This window comes from Medicago sativa, chromosome 6 (genome assembly GCF_051527215.1).
Source record: "Medicago sativa cultivar Bolivia chromosome 6, Bolivia_mono, whole genome shotgun sequence".
NCBI classification, from domain to species: Eukaryota; Viridiplantae; Streptophyta; class Magnoliopsida; order Fabales; family Fabaceae; genus Medicago; species Medicago sativa.
This window is the reverse complement of record NC_140754.1, coordinates 22,018,315-22,040,414: the sequence shown is the minus strand read 5'-3', so window position 1 is coordinate 22,040,414 and position 22,100 is coordinate 22,018,315. Positions and strand designations below refer to the sequence as shown.

Genomic DNA, 22,100 nt, shown 5'->3' with positions numbered 1-22,100 from the left:
TTAAATATGAATATATAAAAGAGATATGATCACTAAACATTTACCAGTTAAACAAAAATACAACAACAATGTTTATATAAGGATTTAAGATCAAACAGCTGACCAAACAACACAAACAGAAGTGAAAAACTATATCAGAACAATTTAATCAATCAACAATCAAATACCCAATCAACGGTTTAACTATAAACAATGGTGAAATATGAGATCAAACCATACCTTCCCAAATCAATTCAAGTTAATCTCCTGCAAAAACAACTTACCCAAATGAGTACCAATCTGATTTTCTCCATAAAAATCCTCCTAAATCGTTGAAAATAGCAAAATTCACAAAATCAAGACACCACTAAAAGGTATAGAGATTAAAGACAGCACACAGAAGCGAGAAACAGCCACACAACCGACACTTATTGAACCACAGTAAGTTGCAGAGTATACAAAAATCATGCTTAAAACAACTTTCTATATAGTAGTTTTAAGTTTGTGAATAAAAAAATAGCAGTTTTAGGAGGATAACAGGGAATATTCATGTCTGAAAGATTACAGAGCAAATTACTCTTGAAAAATTACCAAGTTATGGACAAATAAAATTTTAATCTAGAAGCGCATACATAAAGCGGTGATAAGAACAACACTATACATATAGCAAACAACACTATTCAACCACTTTAAAAGGTTAGGATGACTCAATTCCATGGTTTGCAAACAGCACTACACATATAAACAGCACTATACATATAGCAAACAACACTATACATAAAGCAAACAACACTATACATATAGCAAACATTTATAATTTTAGTTTCTAAAATTATATATTGCAACTATATATATAGCAACATTTATACAAAACAACACAATATATATAGCAAACGCTTAGTTTCTAAAATACAACAAACATTTACAATATGCAAACAACACTATAAATTTAGCAAACAACACTATTCAACAACTATTTGTTTATAATTTTAAAAACAACATTATAAATACTATATAGTACAACGAAAATGGAAGTATACTCACAGTCTCGAAGTCGTACTCGACGATGTATGTTCTGTACTTCACTTGTAGCTTGTTGGTTGCCTTGTCATATTCTGAAACTTGTAGCTTGTTGATTCCCTATTACATTATATAGAAATAGCTAATTCATAAGCAATGATATGATAAGCACTTTTCAGTAAGTGCTTAACTAAAGTACAATTGCATATCCAAACATAACCTAAATCAAACATAGAAATTAACGGATCCAATTAAAATAACAAAAATCAAAACGTCGTCGTTCCAATGCACTAACCTTGTCCAAGAGTGAAATTGAAAGTAGTTCCCCTATCTCTGCTAGAATCAAACTTCGTACCATCAAGCAACGTTCCAGTATAATGAACTACACATAAAAAAAAATCAATAAAAATCAGTAAAAGCTTAATTCAATTCAATTCAATTAAATCAACGAAGAAAGAACATAGGTACCATGAACTTCATCACCAACATCAGGAGTATCCCAACCTTCACCTTCTTTGAGAAGCTTCTTCAAACCTTGCTTTCCGATTTCCTTTTCTTCACCGACCTTGAGAATTGGATTATCGCCGGGACCAGCGAAGTCGAAGTCGTCGTTCAAAAAATTAGTGGTCTCAAAAACTGAACTTCAATTTCAAAAAATTAGTGGTCTCAAAAAATTAGTGGTCATTTTCAGAAAAGTATTGTTCACAATGACAGCCATCGGGAATTCCATAAAGTCTCGAAACATGTACACAAACCTTGATTGCTACTTCTTGACCACTTTTTAGTACTGCATGGTGAACTTGAGCAATAGATGCAGCGCCAATAGGTTGTTCATCAATGGACAAAAAACTGAAATAATGGAATTCACAAAAATAAGAATTGTAACGTAAAAAAGAATACCTACAAAATTTGAAATTGTTAACTTATAGGCAAAAGAATAAGTGAACATGGTGATTTAAGAGGTGCCCATAGTGTATCAATTGTCTCAAAGGCAAGTCCAATTCAAACTATCTCGCATTGTAAATTTAAAACTATATACATGCACTTCATACTAAAAACTTAAGCCTTTTTAGGGCCATTTAAAGGAGTTTATTTGGACCATCGTATGACAATAGTTTATGACATGTCCATAATTTCTTTTCAGCTTATTTTTATTGCTATAATGAAGCCTATCCAGAGTTTACTCTTTTTTTTTGAAGAAATATCCAGAGTTTACTCTTATTCCTTTTCTAATTGTATATAAAGCTTATACACAAAAAAGTTCCTATAAGATAAACAATTAACGATAAAGGATTCATAAATTCAAAATTCGGTTAGTGAGTGCAACTTACTTCTGAGAGAAATCCGGTCCGAGATTTTCCTTCAACATTTTCTCAATGACTTCAAAAGGAAGAGGAGACACCTAAATCATCAAAATGTTCCAATTAGAAAGATAAATAAACAACAAACAATATGAAAATTGAATTTGAATAGATACATTGGAAGCCACATCACACCACTGATAAAGTTGAAGAGTACCCTCTCGGAATCACTTTTTGCGAAGCACTGAATTGTCCAGCTTTCACATAAAATCCTTTGTTAGCTTCGCATAAATTGAGAAACTTCTTCGCGGAACGTTGATGAACCTAATCACCAACAAAAGCTTAATATTGAAACTATTACGACACCGATTGAAACAATGAATAAGATTCAAGAGATGACGGTTACGTGGGAAATCGTCTGACGATACTGCAACAGATGCGAACGACTATTGAAGAAATGTTATCAACCATCACCGAATCTCTTTCCGTTCTGCTTCGTTATGCTGCCGGCGCAGCTGCCGTTTCAAAGCTTTTGGCGATGCGAGTAGAGACAGAGAAGGAGAGAGAGAGACTGTTTGGGTTTGTGAAGGGAGAATTGGAAATGGATTTGGAGAAGATGAAGAAGAAGATCTGGTTGAGAAGAGAATAGAACCGATTCAAATAAAGAAGTCGAAGTCGAAGTCGTCGTTCATGGAATCAACTGCAGGAATATCGAAATCTTCGTCCATGATAGAATGCGGAGATGAGTAACGATTATTGATGAATGAATTGGTTCGAGAAATAAATGTGTGATAGGGCCGATTTGTGTTGTTCAAGAAAACAGGAGATTAGTGTGGTGATGTGGTTAATAGAGTCGGAAAAATAGGTTGTAGTTGTTTTGGAATTAAGCTTTAGGTTAGGGGTAATACAGTAAATATCAACTTAGGTTTTAGGTTAAAATTAGGGCTAACATTAGCTTATGGGTTAACTTTTATAAATAGATAGATTGTGGGCTATGAACTATAAGCCTCTTAACTTCTAGATGATTGCTAAATAAGCCTATTAAATTGCTTAACCAATCAGGTTGTAACACCCAATCGACAAATTTTATGAGTAAAATTCTATCGGATTGTAACTTCGATGGACATTTTTCAAGAATTATGAGCAATTTGAGGAGTTTGTTAAACAATTATCAGAATTTTATAGCAAGGATACCGATTTTTTTATTTTAAATTTGGGCTTGTTTTTATCAGCAACACTTACATGATCACAAGGGTAAATAAAAATGAATTTTTTTTTTATGGTGGTAGGGGTTTGAACCCCAGACCTCGCATATATTATGTATTGTCTCAATCAACTGAGTTAAGCTCACGAGAACAAATAAAAATGAATTAGGCACACACATCAAAGTATATATTATTTATCAATCAATCAATCAATGGTGTGTGTGTGTGTGTGTGTGTGTGTGTGTGTGTGTATGTGGCTTTGCTAGAAGTCACCCATGAAGGTGTGTTTTAGCAAGCCACACCTCAAGGTGTGATTTTCACTTTTTTGTTATAACTTTGCTAAAAGACACCTTCATAAAAATTAGTTGGTGTCTTTTAACAAATGTTTATAGAATAACTTGCTAAAAGACGACAACAACAACAACAACCACCAAGTCTTATCCGACTAAGTGGCGTCGGCTACATGGATCAAATGACGCCATAGTGTTCTATCAAAAACCATATTAGGATCCAACTCATTGACCTCCAAATCTTTTCTAATGGTTTCTTTAATGGTTTTCTTAGGTCTTCCTCTACCTCTTTTAACCTGACTCTCCTCCATTTGATCAACTCTTCTTACAATTGCATCTACGGGTCTTCTCTCTACATGTCCAAACCATCTAAGCCTATTTTCTACCAACTTTTCTACTATAGGTGCTACCCCCACTCTCTCTCTCTCTAATGGTGTCATTCCTAATCCTATCATGTCTAGTCTTACCACTCATCCAACGCAACATCCTCATCTCCGCTACGCTTACTTTACTCTCGTGTTGGCTCTTAACCGCCCAACACTCCGTACCATACAACATTGCCGGTCTGACTGCTGTCCGATAGAACTTTCCTTTCAGCTTAAGTGGTACTTTCTTATCGCACAAAACACCTGAGGCTCTTCTCCATTTCAACCACCCAGCTTGAATACGATGAGGTACATCAGTTTCTATTTCTCCGTCATTTTGTACTATGGACCCAAGATATCTAAACCGTGTAACTTGGGGTATGATATGATCTCCAACTTTTACCTCCAAGGTATACCCACTTCTCCTTTTGCTGAAGTTACATTCCATATACTCCGTCTTGCTTCTACTCAGGCGGAAGCCATACGCTTCTAAGGCTTGCCTCCAAGTCTCTAGCTTCCCGTTTAACTCCTCCCTCGACTCACCAAGCAAGACTACATCATCTGCAAAAAGCATACATCTCGGTGCTAACTCTTGGATGTGTTCCGTCAGTACATCCAAAACTAAAGTAAAAAGATAAGGACTTAGGGTTGACCCTTGGTGCAGTCCTATTGTTATCGAAAAATCTACGGTATCCCCATCCTGCATCCTCACACTAGTCGAAGCCCCCTCATACATATCCTGGATAGCTCTAATATAGGCAATCCTCACCCCTTTCTTCTCCAGGGCTTTCCACAAAATCTCTCTAGGTACTCTATCATACGCCTTCTCCAAATCAATGAAAACTAAGTGTAAGTCTTTTTTATCCGTCTGATATCGCTCCATCACGCTTCGAAGTAAGTAGATCGCTTCCATAGTCGACCTCCCAGGCATAAAACCAAATTGGATATCCGTAACGTGAGTCTCTTTTCTTAGTCTTCGCTCAATTACCCTCTCCCATAACTTCATGGTATGACTCATTAGCTTAATTCCCCTATAATTCGCGCACTGTTGTATATCCCCCTTGTTCTTATAGATTGGAATTAAGGTGCTTCTTCTCCACTCGTCTGGCATTTTCTTCGTCCTCATAATCTCGTTGAAAAGTTTTGTGAGCCACACAATTCCTCTATCGCCAAAACTTTTCCACACTTCGATGGGTATGTTGTTCGGCCCGACTGCCTTGCCATTACTCATCCTTTTCAACGCTTCTTTCACTTCGTGCTCCTGAATCCGACGATAATAGTTATAGTTCTGGTCCTCCTCTCTGATGTCTAGCCTGTTAGAGTCTGGTAAGATCTCATATCCTTCATTAAATAAGTTGTGGAAATACTTCTTCCATCTATCCTTAATATCTCTTTGTTGCACCAAAACTCTACCCTCTTCATCCTTAATACACTTCACTTGGTCCAGGTCTCTTGTCTTTCTAAAATGTGTCTTATATATATGGGGTTGTTAACTTGCACCCACCTAAAAACATTAAGGTGCAAGTTAACAAGCTACACATACTAGTTATTTACCAAAAACATCATTTGTCATTATTCAAACCAACTATAAATAGAAGGGTAATTTGATAAGTTACTTGTTTTGTTCCATGTTTCTTTTTTGTTCCATGTTTCTTTTTCCATGTTCCTTTTTTTGTAAGTTACCAAAAACCCCACTTGTTTTGTTTTTTCCATGTTCCTTTTTTTGTAAATTACCAAACTGTCCTTTTATTTAAAATAAATATGAATAGAGACTAAATGGTGTTTTAGTAAAATACAAGTGGGTGTAACTTGTTAACTTGCACCTTAATGTTTTTAGGTGGGTGCAAGTTAACAGTCCCCATATATATATATATATATATATATATATATATATATATATATATATATATATATATATAAAGTTTATTATGATATATGTTGTTTCCACGTTTATTCTTAATATTTTTATTTATTTTTTATTTTTTAAAACTAATATTTTATTTGGCTTAAATATCTCAACAAACTTCATATATTACTTTGATCTTATCAACTTAATATTTTATTTAAGTTTTTAATTTATTTTCAATACTTATGTAAATATCTCAATAAACTATTCATTATATTTTAATATTTTATAATCATCAATAGTATCAATCAATATTCCTTCAAAAAAAAATAGTATCAATCAATAGTCTATCTTTTAATCTCTATTTATGAAAGTTTTTTCGATTTTGTCTCATCTAATCATTTGATACATAATCATATTTTTTACCTTTTTGTCTCTTTTGTAACAAAAAATAAATTCTATGTAGAGGAGAAATAAAATAATTTTCAAAAGATTGAACTATTTTTTTCGCTGGATCTATTTGATGCAATAGAACTACCTTCTTATGAGTTTTTATTTGTTAGGTAATCCAATGAAGAATTATAACAAATTTTATGCGCATGTTCACTCCCATATGAACATTTATGTTTTATTTTTACAAAATTCATTTTCCTTTCTAACATAAACATAAACATCTCAACAAATAACTCATATCTACTTTGATTCTATCGTCTAAATATTTTGCTTTTATGTACTATGCTTTGTGGCATATAAGAATATTTTCATTTGTCAAGCAACAATAGAAAACGCTAAATTTATCAATGGTTCTCTCATTTGTTCTTCTTGGATGTTTATCAACATGTAAAATGAGTTTTTTTATGCAACAAATGCATTATTATAAAAAAAATTGAAATTATATAGAATTTATTCATACAAATTCGAGACTTATTCATTCAATCTAATTGATACAATGATATAGTCTACTAATATTACCAGATTGAAACAAACTTCCTTTAATAACATAAACATAGAGTCAATAATGTGCCAAAGATGAGCTAATGTGTTATGTGGCAGTGGCATCATCAACCTTGGTGTTTTTTCTCAATGACATAAACTTCTCATGTGCCTGCAACATGGATTTCAAAATCAATCAACAAATAAATACAAAAATCACGACTTCAAACTTGTGATTGCAATTTCAAGAACATAAAACGTGGATATAAATACCATGGACCTAACTTCAAATTTATGCATATTTTACGACTCCATGAGTATTTTTCCATATAGTTACTTGTTTTACAAGTTGACTTCAAATTTTTCATTTTTAAGAATATTTTTATTTTTTATTTTTTTCACATTTTATTTTGTTACTTCGTTCTTAAGAAAACTCAATTCCATCAAACCCAAAACTCCAACTTTGATTCATTTCATTTCTATATCATTCCCAATCACAAAAATCATAACTTTGCACCAATTATATTTTCAATAGTACAAAAATCAAAATAAATCTAAAAATAGAAAGAAAAAATAAACTAACTATGACTAATTCATCCAAAATGCACATTTCACTCTCATTTGATTCTTTCACCACAATTTGAGCATCTAGAACCATCCTCACACACTACGGCTCATCATTTTCATACACATTAATTATCACTCATGACCAAAAATCAACAAAAAAGTTTCAAAAAATAAACTCATTTTTGCAAAAATTCCAATTTGCCCTTTCTCAACCACACTTAACCTAATTTTTCACATTAGATGACCAAGTTTCACCCTCTATAAATAACCAATAAGCTCAGTGATTGATGGTGGCCGAATTTGTGAGAGAGAAAAATACCATTTTCTTCAAAAAAAAAATCCAAAATCTTCAGATCACCATAAATCTTCATCATTTTTCAATCAAAAGCTTCTAAACACTCCCAAAAGACCACAAACACTCAAAAACTCAAGAAAAACCACATAGAATCGTGTATTCCAAACCTCAAAATTGCAAAGAAGAAGGTGGAATTAGTAATACCAATTTGGGGCTCAAACAACGTGAGTCTTGGTATATTCATACTTCTGGAAGTGTCATGAAGCTTTTGCATTAGTTAGTTTTCCTTAATTCGTTGTTTTTTGTGTTTTTTATTTTTTAATTTCGAAGTTGTAGTTTATCTTTCTCTCTACACAAACTTCCACTGTGAACTCTAAGCTTTTCCAAAACTTAAGCCTCTAGATCATCCTCAAGATCAATCCCCAGTTTTGGAAGAACATGGGGTTCTGCTTTCAAACTTTCAGAATCGGGCTTCTTCTATGCATCAAAATCGGTCAAAACAACCAGGGTGACAAAAATCTCACATCTCTTTATTTCTCCACCTAAAACTGATTTGTCTACTCTGTTTAAACTATATGATGTAAGCAAATTTTATAATCAAGCTGCTTTCAAGTCTTTTGTGTCAAACAATCTTCAATTTGCTCTTAAAAGCATTCCCACTAATGAGAGACCACCAAAAAGGTCGAAAATGGAGAAAAACACAAGCAAGACTTGCGATGATATTCGCAAATTGTTTGAAAATCAAATTCAAATCATGAATCACTTGTCATACCAGCTGATATCCCTTTCAATCCACCAATGTTCACTATGCATACTTCTGACATCTCATCCTCTTCAGATGCATCCTCCCCAACTGCGCCATCTGTCACACCACCAGATTATCTACTCTTCCTTTTTGCGATGACAAAGGGGGAGAAGAAAAGTAGAAAATATTTTGCTATTATTTTGCTGCTACTTTGTTATTTTCTGTTATGAACTTTTTTTAAGCTACTTATGTGCGTCACTATTGCTTATGCTTATGATATTCGGTAATATTATGCTACTTCTGGTGTTTTATGTTTTGTTTTGCTGATATATGCGCTTTACTACTACTAAATGCACACCTTTTGCAAAATTGTCTAAGTGCAAATCTTGTGTATGTTTTGCTGCTGAGCTTACGAACTATTATGTTTCATGTTTCGTATTCTTCAATCTGAATCATGCAGTGTGATGAAACATATATCTAAATCTTTATCTTTATATAATACAAAAGCTTACATCTTTGAGCAAAAGTACATGTGGCATCTTCATACTCCCCATTTCATTTAATGTTTTTCCATCAACCAATCAAAATGGATCTTGACTCATTCATTTTCTATTAGCCAATCAAAATTGAATCATGACTCACTTATTTTTCACCAACCAATCAAAATTGATCATGATATGATTTTTTTTCCTATATATAGACAATTTGATTTTTTATTATTTTCATCTACCTCTTCCTCCCATAAAAAATCACAACTTTCAACCTCATTATCTTTTTGTTTTATTTTTTTTATTGTTTTATTGTTTATTTAACATTTCTTATTGTTATGTTCCTTTTTATGTGATTTCTTAGGTTGATGTTTCTTATTCATATTCTCTTTTCAATTTTCTTTTGGTGTTTATATGTTCTTTGTTTTTGTTCGGATTTTTATTTTGGACACGGAAGCCAATCAAGAGAAAAGAAGAAATGCATCACATATAAATTAGAATATATATGAAGGATTTCTATTACCACGTTCAAATATAATCACTTTCATCCCCCTTTTGTTTTATTTTAATCCCTCAATACTCAAAACTTTTTCTATCTATCTATTCTTTTTTGTTTAATTTTTCTTATGTTTCTTATGTTATTATTTTACTTTTAATATCTTGCTCTTTTATATGTTATTTTGGTTTTTGAATTTTTTTTTGCGACTTTATGCTTGAGATGGAAACCAGTCAATAGACAAGAAGAAATGCATCATATTTTCAAAAAATTGATTGAATCGATAACTTTGGAGTGAAAAAGATAAGAAATACATAATAGAAAACCGATTTTATGGCACCTTTGATTTTTGTTTTTTGAGTCAAAAAGTTCCTTTTTCTTTAACTAAAAGGGAGCAATGTGCTACCCTAAAATTTTAAGTGCATTTTCAAAAAAATAGTAAACCATACAATCACTTATATTTTATTTCCTTCATCCTAATTAAATATTTAAATGAGTTTATACTATTTTTAAAATTAATATCCTAATTAAAGATTATTAAATTATTATGTTTTTTAAGTGAAAAAATATTATGTTTTATTCAACGTAATATTTTTGTATCCATCATTCATTCTATTATTAAAATTAATAATCACATATGCTTTAAAACTGCATTAATATTATTATTAACTACCTTATTTATAAGTGCAAAGTTGTAAAACTAAATGAATTTTTGATTTCTTATTAATATCTTTCAATGGCACTTTGCCCCCTCAAAAAAAAACATGTTTCAATGACAACCATCAAATTATTATGATTGTTTGATTTCTCAACAAATAAATGAATTCATCCACCCTTTGTCTTAATTTTTGACCAAATAGATTTAACAAAATGTATGTTTTTCCACTCAACTTTCAACCATAACATAGCATGTTGACATGACATTTTTTTTCTTTTATTTTTCTACAAAAGATGCAAAACCATGCAAGAATTTAATGTTATATCAATTGTCTAATTCAATGTATTTATTGATTTGGTTTGAATGTGTTTTTCCATGATGTTATAGGTTTTTGGTACAAAATTGGATGAAGAAGAAAACAATTAATTTTGTTTCGGGAAAAAAATGTAACAACTAATTACTAACATTTAACATTAAAAAAGCATTTGTTTTATAGTATATCTTTTTTCTTAATTAAATATATAACTTTTAAACTATGATAATCAATAAAATCTTATGTCTTTCATTTTAAATAGTATTCAAGACATTTTGCTAATTCCCTAAAAAAAAAGACATTTTGCAAATTAAAAATAAAAAATAATTGACATTTTAAGGATCTACACTAACAAGTTTTTTTAAGATAAAAATAAAATTTATGGAGAAAAAAAAAGTAGGGGACGTAAATCTAACCCGATAAAAAATTAGGAACATAAATCGAATCCAAAAAAAGAGCCCACATGGTCTTTTCTATTCATTACAGTGATAGTCTTTGTCCCAATTGTTGTTTTTATCATCTTGAATTTCATTCGAAAATATTATGACATTTAATCAAATGAACTTTGTTCATTGATATGACCACATATGCTAAAATTAATTTGTGATAAAATATTTCTAAGTATACAACAATGCATTAAACTTTTGTAAAAAAATGTCTTAATTTTTTTACTAAAGCCTTAAATATTATACTATATACATTAAAAAATTTCAGCTTATTATAGAAGTTTCTTATTCATAGCACCATCATCACTAATTATAATTTACAATTTTTTGTCTTGGACCATGAGAATTGCTACAAAAAAAAAATTAAGCAAATTTGTTGCTAATTTTTAAAAAGTTACTTTGAAATTAAAAGTATTCCCATTTTTTATTAATATGGAATTTATATTTATATTTATATTGTTAATATATTTCATGCAGTGACCTTTAACCACATAAATATGATTAATACCGGTATTCAATTGAAATTAAATTTAAATTATAAACATTTGTGAAGTAATTAATTTTTTACCTCTCAAAATAGGAATTTTTTTCTTTGTGAAAAAAAAATATTTTTGCTGTAAAGGTATTCCAGAGTTTGATCGAAAGATTGTTCTACTGAAAAATCAAACTCGGGTTTCCTGATTAATTTGGAACTCACTAACCACTTGAGTTCAATCACATTACAATCAATGCTTTTTTAGTAAAAATATTTCAAATAATTATAGTTTCATAATTCATATTAATGCTCAAATAAATTTTACAATCCTATAATTGCAACTTGGTTGGAAGCTCCATTCATATTGATATGCATGTGTCAATGTTCAAACTTATACCCCTCATTGTGTGAATTTAACCGCTGGAGTACTTGAGAGAAAAAATACAAAATATCTCATGAGTATATTTTTCTAATTGCTCTAATTTGAGAGAAAAAACACAAAATATCTCATGAGTATATTTTTCTAATTGCTCTAATTTATATAAATGGAAAGGATATTCTCTCCAAAAAAAAATGGAAACCATTTTTAAATATGAATGTCATGAGTGTTGTATGTTTTAGGAGTTTATGAAAATAGAAAGAAAATGCTAATACCAATATTGAAAAATAAATATTAATTTTTTCAGAGGATAAATAAATGTTGATTAGTAATTGTTGTAGATTCAAACAAAATCACCACGATGTTAAATTAAAAAATTAAATAAATAAAACAAGAAATTTTGTTCATGTGGTTAATTAGCTCCATCAACGACGAATTATTATGGAGAACATGAGTTTGATTCTAGGTGGAACAGTTAATGGTCAAACTTTACTAACCTCCCGACTTAACTTAAGATTACTAGGACCCCTTTACCTTTAAAGCCATAGGGTTAACACCATAATAAACAGTGGTGGGCCTAACAGAGAATAATGTTTATGAAACGACTCTCTTCACTTTTATACAGATCTAATTAAATAAATTATTTTAAAATAAATAAGTGTTGTTGGAATATAACAATATAGTTATTTGTGGAACTCATTTGTTGAAGAAATTACATTCTTATTAAGTGTTATTATTAAAAGATTAATGAGTAATGTGTATAAGCGACTCATTCAAAATCTCAAATTGGCGAGAGCTTTTATTCATACAAATTTAATTCATGTTTCATTTAAAATTAATGTTTGAAAGAATGAATTAAGAATTATTTGAAAGAAATACATGACATCTAAAAACTTAAAAAAAAAAAAAAAATAGTTCATAATTTTCTTACTACCGGGGATCATACATTTAGTTTAATCATCACTTTAGACTAAAAGAAACCACACAAGTGATATTGACACCACATCTTCACCCTAAATCTTAAGACAATAGATATATTATGTTGCTCAATATCTACTCGTGAATTCAATGTTGAACTTTTACTCACATTTGACACAATAACAACTCTCTCACTCGCGCTTCTGCTACAAAGTCGAACTGAGTTTTGTTACGACCGTTGGAATTTATGGCGGAACTCACGGTGGTGTGGATCCATCCATTGAAGCTGGAGCAATCATCCAAGTGAAAATGATATTACATTTTCACCGAATATTTAAGGTATTAAATATATGAGTCTTCCAACTTATATGTTGTCCAACCTCCACTCTTTTATTCAATGTTGAAATGTAACTTACACTTGATACATACAACATTTTTTCACTTAAGTATGGTTGACTTCTAGCCCGTGCTTGGCACGGGTATCCATACTAGTAGTAGTATATTATTTTTATTCATGAATCGTGTTCAAAAATTAATGATTTTGACTTTGTGATTCATAAAAATATTCTCAATCACTTTCATTAAAAATATTGAATGTTGTGATTGAGGGGGAGTATTGATAAAAGGAAAATGCCCTTCAAGAATTTTTCAAAAAATAGTTGGCAAATTTTAATTGGATGATTTATTTGTCCACTTCCTATTTTTCAGCCACACCTCCTTGAATTGTGGCAAATAGTGCATTGTGATTGGCTATTCTTTATTCTTGAAGAATTCTTGATGTTATTTTTCTAGAGATATAGCATTGCTCTTGATAAAATTATTGCCTTATAAAAACTCAAAAATCTTGTACGCTTTAATTGAGGGGGAGCAAATCATCAAGAAAATTATTTTCATAAAAATCAAAAGCAAAAATTTTAAATGTTTGTCATCCTCAAAAGGGGGAAGAATGTTGAAGCAAAATCTCTCTTAAATGTTTTAAGGATTACAGACATCTTTAAAATAAATCATCTTATTATTTACTAATGATTTTTATGAGAAATGTTTCATTAAGAAAGTTCTAAAGATCAATCTTGTACCATAAGCAAGTCCATGACCATTCACACAAAAGGACAAGTTGAGACTTTTTGATCAAAGTCAATAAATTATGAAGATCAAGAAATAAATGTTGTCTCACTAATTTCAGGAAAAACTAGGAATTAATTTGGACATATAAATGGGCCTTTAAAAGGTTTTGACCCATTAAAAAGGGAAATGTTGGTTTAGGAATCAAATGTAGTAAATATTGCATTAAAACGTGTGTCGTTAACTCCTTAAAAGCATAAAAAATGTTATTTTCACTTTAAAACTTTCCTTTTTAGTTTCCTTAACCAGTGCCCCGGGGCACCGGTTAACATTCATATCTTAAAGTATCTAAAGTGACATAAGCATGATGTCATGGCATGACATCATCATAGATATCTCTCATGAGCTGTATCATGCAAACACTCAAAAGGAAAAATATGCATGTGCTTCTTTTCAACAGTTGTTGGAAATTTCTCAAGATCAATCTTGTAGTGCAAAATCTCATGCTTTCCTTCAAGCCAGGTTTTGGAGCGCAAACCATCATTCAAATTAAAGCAAGGGTAGTTGTTTTCTTTAGTGGGCAACAAGTTTCCAAGCTTCTATAAATAGAGGAAAGCTTTGAAGTATCAAACCAATAACTTACAATACAAAGCAATCATCTATCAAGTGCAAATATTATTCACTTACAAAGTTCTTCACAAAAACAAACAAGCTCCTACTCTCTCATTATATCTTGGATCATAATCATATTGAGTTTGTTTTGTAATCATAATATTAACAAAGTGTTGAGAATAAAGTGATCCACAAAATCTTTATCATACAGTGTGTTGTAAATTCTCAAGTCTATTTGTCATAATAGTTTGAGAAAGAAGTTTAGAAGTCTGATGAGGTTCATATTACAGGGTGTAACGGACTGATCTGGTGTGATCAAGAATTTATAGTGCCAGTCAGAAGTTTCCGTTAGCAGAATACTATAGCGGACAATCTCACACGAAGGGTGGGGGACTGGAAGTAGCCAGATTTGGTGAACCAGAATAACTCTCCTGTGTTATTTTCTCTTCCCTTATCTTGTCATTTATTTTGCACTATATTAATCCAGAGTGCTCTGGTCCACCTTAATCTTTGATATTATCTTGCTATTTAAGTTAATCACTCTCCAGAATAATCTGGTCCTTAATTAATTAAATTAATCCATAGTGCTCTGGTTCCTGTTCAAGTTATTTAAATCAAAAAGATAATATAAATCTCCAAACAATTATAAATTAAACATACACCATATAATTGTTTCATGATTAAATTTAAAAAGGGTCTCAATTCAAAACACCCCCCTCCCTTTCTTGCAACATTTATTGCTACTTCAAGTGCACCAAACTATTTCCAAGCAATAAAGTAGTAAGTGAAATCATCTCCACCGGGATTGTCGTTTTATCAAGGCAAATAGCTAAACATATTTAAAAGCAGTAAATTTGGGGGATTTTTCAAGTTTGATTTGATTGCGCAAAGTGTTTGAATTTATTGCAGAAATTAAAAAGGATTGTTTCATATTATTAGCAGTGATTAGGATTCTTCGAGTCCCCTCTACTTCTTTACTGGATTAATGCAAGAAGTTGTATTTTCACATAACAGCATGTGTGTCACTCGTGAGGGCATGCTCGAGGCGCATAACAGATGACATATAGAAAATGCTCTTTGTCTCATGCGCCTGAGGCATGTACAAGGAGCATGGGTTCAACCTTAGGTGTGGATTTTTCCTATTCTTTCTTTATTCTTCAAGGGTTTTCTTCCTCCAACTTGTTCTTTGGACTTCGGACAGAATCTTTTAATGTCTTCAAAGTTTTCTTGAACCTTGGTAATCTTCATTTCATGTCTTCCAAAAATTTCATGAGGTGTCTTGTTATACGATTTATCAATAAAAGACTCAAAATATCGATGAAATTGTTTTATTTAGGGAAAAAAATGAAATTACACCACTTGATTGTAAACATCATAAAATGCCCCCTCAACCATGAACAACTTCTTTAAAATTCCTCTATTTATGACTCAAATGTCTGATAAAATGATTGAAAAACATGCTGAAAATAGATTAAAAGAAAGTGTAAGAATTTTATGACAAATACTAAAACTATGGCAAATATAATAAAATTAAGATTTCTCGTCAAAAAATAATTATAATAAAATTAAGATTTAATTACACATTAAATCCCTTATTTTATCACACAAAAGTAAATAGTAAAACGGCAAAAGTAAATGAAAAAGGTCAAGAGCCTTTCGTGTTGGTGATTAAAAGTGTGTTATGTTATGTTTGATTTTGATTACTTTATTTAGAGGTTGAATCATTTGATGTGTTTAAAGGCAGTTTCTTAAGTTTTTTTATGTTGCTGCACTTGCTGTAGTTTTGTGTTGTAACATGCATCGACTCTTTGTTTCTTTGGTACGCCTTGTGCTAGAGGCACATATTTTGTTTGTTTAATATATTTTCTTAGCTTTTTAAAAAACAAAATAAGAGAAAGGTTAAATTAGATGTTGCTAAAGGTGGAAATAAATAACCGGTTTTTTGTTTTTTCTTTGACATGTATTGTAAATTTTTAAAAAATACACCCTCCGATCATTATTATAAGCAAAAAATAACTTTTTTGATTCATTCAATTAATGATGTATATGGTCTTTATTATAGACCACATAACAGTGACCGGAGGATGTATTATTTGGCATGCGTTGTTGTGTGATTTTTTTTTTAATTAACGCACATTTTAAATTTGAAGCCTAAAATTGCACTATTATAAAATGAATGTTTCTCTTTACGCCCTTAATATATCTAAGGCCCTCTAAATAATATTCGGTAGTTATCTACCGAATATACTTTTTTTTTTTAATGTACATCCAATAAATAACAATCAAACGTGTATCTATAGCAACTTAGAGATATTTGGGGTCAAAAGATAAACGCCCTTGCGCAATTAAGCCTATTTAATTAATTTAGCACCATGTTTTTTTAAGGGTATTTAACTCCATGCTAAAAAGTTTAATTGGGAATACTTTTCTCAAGGCATAATTGATCACTGCCACGTATACAAGTTGATTGAGAAGTTATGGAATGCATCCATCGATCCATGATGCAAATACAGGATGGTGGGAATGTTACTGCCGACTCATAGTCATAATGGATATGCACTATACCTATCATCAATCACTTTCCATGTTTCAATAAACCAAATCTCATGGGTTCACACTTCTCAATCAATTTCACTAGTAATAGAAAAAACGATTTGGTACTCATTAAAACAAATCTAGGTGTCCCATAAAACTCACTTGGTAGCTACTAAAATACTATTTACATAAATCTCACTGGAATTTTGAGTTCTATGTGAATTAGTTGCTAAACTATTTGATAAAAAAATAGCTAGATAAGTGATTTTCAAGGGAATGGATTCTCTCGATTAAAAATTTTCTCAATTGTTTCAACCATCAAATCTGATATTTCTTTTTCTCTATAATTTTATCTTTTTTTTTCTCTATTATGTTTAATGATTGACATCGGACGATTAAGAAAAATTGAAAGAATTTCAATGGAGAGAATCTATTCTCTGGTTTTTCAAGCATGTAATGAGAAAACATGTAGATTTTGTAATAATAAGCAAAGATCATAAGGAGTGTAGTCATATCACTAGAGCATGAAGAAAGACCAAGAAAAATATATAAGAGAAACTATTAAAAAAGATCAAGAGAATGATGAGTTGGATGAAGATATGATATATGATTAGGCATGACAATGGGCGGGGTGGGGATGGGTTACGTCTTCCCCATCCCCATCCCCTACTCCTATGTACTTACCCGTTACCTTACTCATACCTAATGAAGATGAGAAATTGAATCACATCCTCGTCCCCAATGGGTTTGTGTATTCCCGCCCCGTCCCCGCACTGAATCAATTTTTTTTAATAAAAAAAAAAGAGTTTTTTTAAGCTTCAATGGTAATGTTGTGATGCATTATCCAACAATTTGCACTCATTTTAACATTTCCTTACCGAATAATTTAGTTGCTCCTTTAACTATCAATGAAAGTTCTTATATCATGAGAATTATCAAACCAAATAACATGACATATCATTATCAACTCCCTCAACAAAAACAAAACAATGACCTTTCTACATTCGGATAGGGTTTGGATATGGGTTCGGGGTGGGTACATATATCTCCGTTACCCGTCCTATACCCGTATTTTAAAATCGGGGAAAACCCAAACCCATACCCAAACCCAGTCAAATCGGGGAAAATCCGTCAAATCAGGGTTGGTTTGGGCGGGTACCCATGGGCACGGGTTTTGTTGTCATGCCTATATATGATAGAACATTATGGCGTCGTTTGATTGATGTACCCGACAATACTTAGTGGAAATCGCTTGATTGTTGTTGATGTTGTCAAATATCTAAAAAAAAAAATTGACTTTTAATTATGTTCTTTGAATTAACAAGTCAAATCAAGTTGTACGCAAACTAAAATTAAGTCAAGCCGAGGTAAAAAAAGATTCTTAAACTCAAATCGAGTTCCAAATTAAATAAATTATTATTGAATCAAATCAATCTGAAACAAATTCAACTCCTTTTCAACCCTAACTCGAAGCATCAAAAACTCCATTAACAAGATATAGTAAAACAATCCCAATTTACTACGATGACAATTATTCCTATCTAACTTATTTACGCCTCATTGAAATTAGAAGTGCCACGTATTGTTACGTATGGTGCAATCAATATCTTTACATATACACCTTCCGGTCACTAATATAAGTAAAAGTTAATATTTTAAATTCATTCATTAAATGACGTATGTTGTCTATAATATACATCATTAATTGAATGAATGCAGAATGTAAATTTTTGTTTATATTAGTGATCGGATGGTGTATTACACATTGCTTACTTGCGCCATAAAGCACCGACACAACTCTATTTTTTGCCTCTACTAGTGCATATGCAATGGCAATCATCTTATTATTGTCATCTTTACTTATTGTTACCATTAACTAATCATCATGCTCTTTTTCAAGAAATAAGCATCCAAATCCAATTAAAGCAATGCATGTATAATATAAGCAAATAAACCCTTACAAATATATTATCTCAAATACAAGACCAATATTGTAACCAAAAAAATATACAAGACCAATATAAGCCACGTAACAATAGATAATATTCGTACTATTTGGGTTTGATATTTTCAATTCCTCAACATAACTCCTCAAAAGTACACACTACTATCAACCTCTTGGATCCATACACCTCACAACCATTATCATGTTTTCGTTCTTTTTGGAACGAAGGTTTTTTTTTTATTCTCCATAGCGTAGACTTTAATTGCTTCTCTAATAAGTACTTTTGAATTGAAAATCATGCGCACCTCAAACCTCATTGGATCACAACCTTTAGACATCTTAAAATTTGGATTTTTTTTTCCTAACCTCCTCATGAGCTTCGAAATAAGTTGTAGAAGTTGGCTTTGCATTTGTAGTTGTTTTTTTAGTAGATGTGAGGTGAGTTAAGTCTTGCGTTGAATGAAAAAATGAGTGTGTAGTTATATATAGGTAAGAGGATTCACAAAATTTAATGTCTTAAAGTTTTGGCTTTAGATATGTTCAACTAACTTATATGGTTGCTCTTGATTCAAGATGGATGATCGTCCGAGCTTCTCTCATGACCCAACAATGGTATTAGAGTTGATGGTTTGACGAAGAGTTTGATCGTCTCCGTCTGTTGAAAATCTTCCTGACAATGATGGTAGGAGAGTGTGTCTCATTGATGTGGTGGGTATCAATGATAATGCAAGTGCATGAAAAAGCATCCATTTGAGGAAGAGCATAATGAATTGATGACTCAAACTTGAGGTGAAGATTGTTTTTGAAAGAGTGAGGTGGGTTAATTCTCACATTAGATGGAAAAACAAGTGTTGAGCAATATATAAGTAAAAAAAACTCATAAACCTAATATCTTAAAATTTTGTATTAAATTGTGGTGTTCAACTCAGTTGTATAATTGCTCTTAATCTAACGTAAAAAATCGTTTAGACTCCCCTCATAACCCAACAATAACAAGTAATCTTTGAATTATCTTGAACACAACAAATGTTTCACGTGGTAATTCATCACTTGTTCAACTTACCCATGTCCAGCATCCTCTTCAACATCTCTCCCTTATTCAACACCCATCTTCATGTGATTTGTCCTTTCCTTTAGATTAATATATTATTTTTACCTCGTACAGTTTTTCCTATTATGTCATGAAGAGGCTTATGGGATTATTGCATTGGACTAAATGCAAATACACAAAAAAGAAGAAGAAAAAAAAATTGAACATCACATCTTCACCCAAAATTTTAAGGTATTAAGTATACAAGTCGTCTCATTTATATTCTTCAACAACAAATTTTTTACGTAAAGTGAGATCCTAATCACACTTGATAGACAATCTCATCATCAAGTGCGAAAAATTATCATTTTAGGTCCATTAACTACCGAATATTATTCATCTCTCATATTTCTTCATTTATGGCAACAAAATCACATGAATGAAATCATAAAAAAAATTGTGTTTAATTCCTTAAAAGGATTAAAGAATTAAATTTAATTAAGGAAAATTTAGGTTTAAAGAATAAAAAAATTAATGGTTTTTGTAAAAAAAAAAATAGGGTTTGAGGATTCATCGGCAGTTAACTGCCGAAGTTTTCAATTTTCCTCGGTAGTTAACTGCCGAAGTTTTCCTCGGTAGTTAACTGCAGCCGGTTTCATAATTCGGCAGTTAACTGCCGAGGGGGCAAAAACGTATTTTACATGTGTGCCACAGCCTTATGCAATGTGTCAACAGCAATTTTCCCATAGTTAATGGTCATTGAAATCAGAAGTGCCATAAATTGTTACGTATGGTGCAATCAATATCGTCACATATACTACACATTGCTTACTTGTACCATAAACCACCGACACAACTCTATTTTTTGCCTCTACTAGTGCATATGCAATGACAATCATCTTATTATTCTCATTTTTACTTATTGTTACCATTAACTAACCATCATGCTCTTTTTCAAGAAATGAGCATCCAAATCCAATTAAAGCAAATAAACCTTACAAATATATTCTCTCAAATACTATTTGGGTTTGATATCTTCAATTCCTCAACATAACTTCTCAAAAGTAAAACATTGCTCACTATCAACCTCTTGGATCGATACACCTCACAACCATTATCTTGTTATCGTTCTTTTTTGTAAAGAAGTTTATTTTTTATTCTCCATAGACTTTAATTGCTTCTCTAATAAGTACTTTTGAATTGAATATCATGCGCACCTCAAACCTCATTGATTACAACCTTCAGACATCTTAAAATTTAGAAAATTTTTCCTAACCTCCTCATGAGCTTCGAAATAAGTTGTAGAAGTTGGCTTTGCATTTGTAGTTGTTTTTTAGTATATGTGAGGTGAGTTAAGTCTCGCGTTGAATGAAAAAATGAGTGTGTAGCTATATCTAGGTAAGAGGATTCACAAAATTTAATGTCTCGAAGTTTTGGCTTTAGATATGTTCAACTAACTTATATGGTTGCTCTTGATTCAAGATGGATGATCGTCCGAGCTTCTCTCATGACTCAACGTAAAAAATCGTTTAGACTCCCCTCATAACCCAACAATAACAGTAATCTTTGAATTATCTTGAACACAACAAATGTTTCACGTGGTAATTCATAACTTGTTCAACTTACCCATGTCCAGAATCCTCTTCAACATCTCTCCCTTATTCAACACCCCTCTTCATGTGATTTGTCCTTTCCTTCGTACAGTTTTTCCTATTATGTCATGAAGAGGTTTATGGGATTATTGCATTGGACTAAATGCAAATACACAAAAAAGAAGAAGAAAAAAAATTGAACATCACATCTTCACCCAAAATTTTAAGGTATTAAGTATACAAGTCGTCTCATTTATATTCTCCAACAACAAAAATTTTATATAAAGTAAGATCCTAATCACACTTGAGAGACTATCTTATCATTAAGTGTGAGTCTATCCATCGTTTGGTGAGAGATTTCAAATGAGCACCACATTATCAAAAAGACTTTCGATACATTATCAAAAAGACTTTCGATATAAAGAGCCACTTGAACCACATACACTTTGCTTTTAACATAAGACTATTTTCGAAATTTCCTATACATGTAATAATTAAAAAAAAAATACCAGTAAGATTTACTACTTTGAAAATTAAGAGATATAGATTTGTTTTCACGTAAGAGAAATTCTATAAAAATAACATATATTTTAAACAAATTTAAT

General features: G+C 31.3%; 1 protein-coding gene and 1 long non-coding RNA gene across 2 annotated transcripts; both read right to left on the bottom strand.

Annotated features, from left to right (window-relative positions):
* Positions 1-78: 78 nt before the first annotated feature.
* On the bottom strand, positions 79-1,601 carry LOC146913713 (uncharacterized). The gene is made up of 4 exons (XR_015016422.1): positions 1,468-1,601; positions 1,295-1,381; positions 1,024-1,119; positions 79-246 (listed from the first exon to the last, which is right to left on the bottom strand). It is a non-coding gene; the product is annotated as an uncharacterized LOC146913713 (long non-coding RNA).
* A 72-nt stretch (positions 1,602-1,673) lies between these two features.
* LOC146913712 (uncharacterized) lies at positions 1,674-4,106 on the bottom strand. The gene is made up of 4 exons (XM_085720970.1): positions 4,092-4,106; positions 2,496-2,624; positions 2,331-2,401; positions 1,674-1,848 (listed from the first exon to the last, which is right to left on the bottom strand). The coding sequence occupies exons 1-4, from the start codon at positions 4,104-4,106 to the stop codon at positions 1,674-1,676; spliced, it is 390 nt and encodes a 129-aa protein (XP_085577096.1).
* Between the last annotated feature and the right edge of the window lie 17,994 nt (positions 4,107-22,100).

Excerpts from the sequence above, each read along its gene's own strand:
- LOC146913712 (XM_085720970.1), bottom strand. Across the intron at positions 2,402-2,495 it reads ACTCTTCAACTTTATCAGTG|GTGTCTCCTCTTCCTTTTGA; the intron begins GTGTGATGTGGC and ends TTGATGATTTAG. Across the intron at positions 1,849-2,330 it reads GGACCGGATTTCTCTCAGAA|TTTTTTGTCCATTGATGAAC; the intron begins GTAAGTTGCACT and ends CCATTATTTCAG.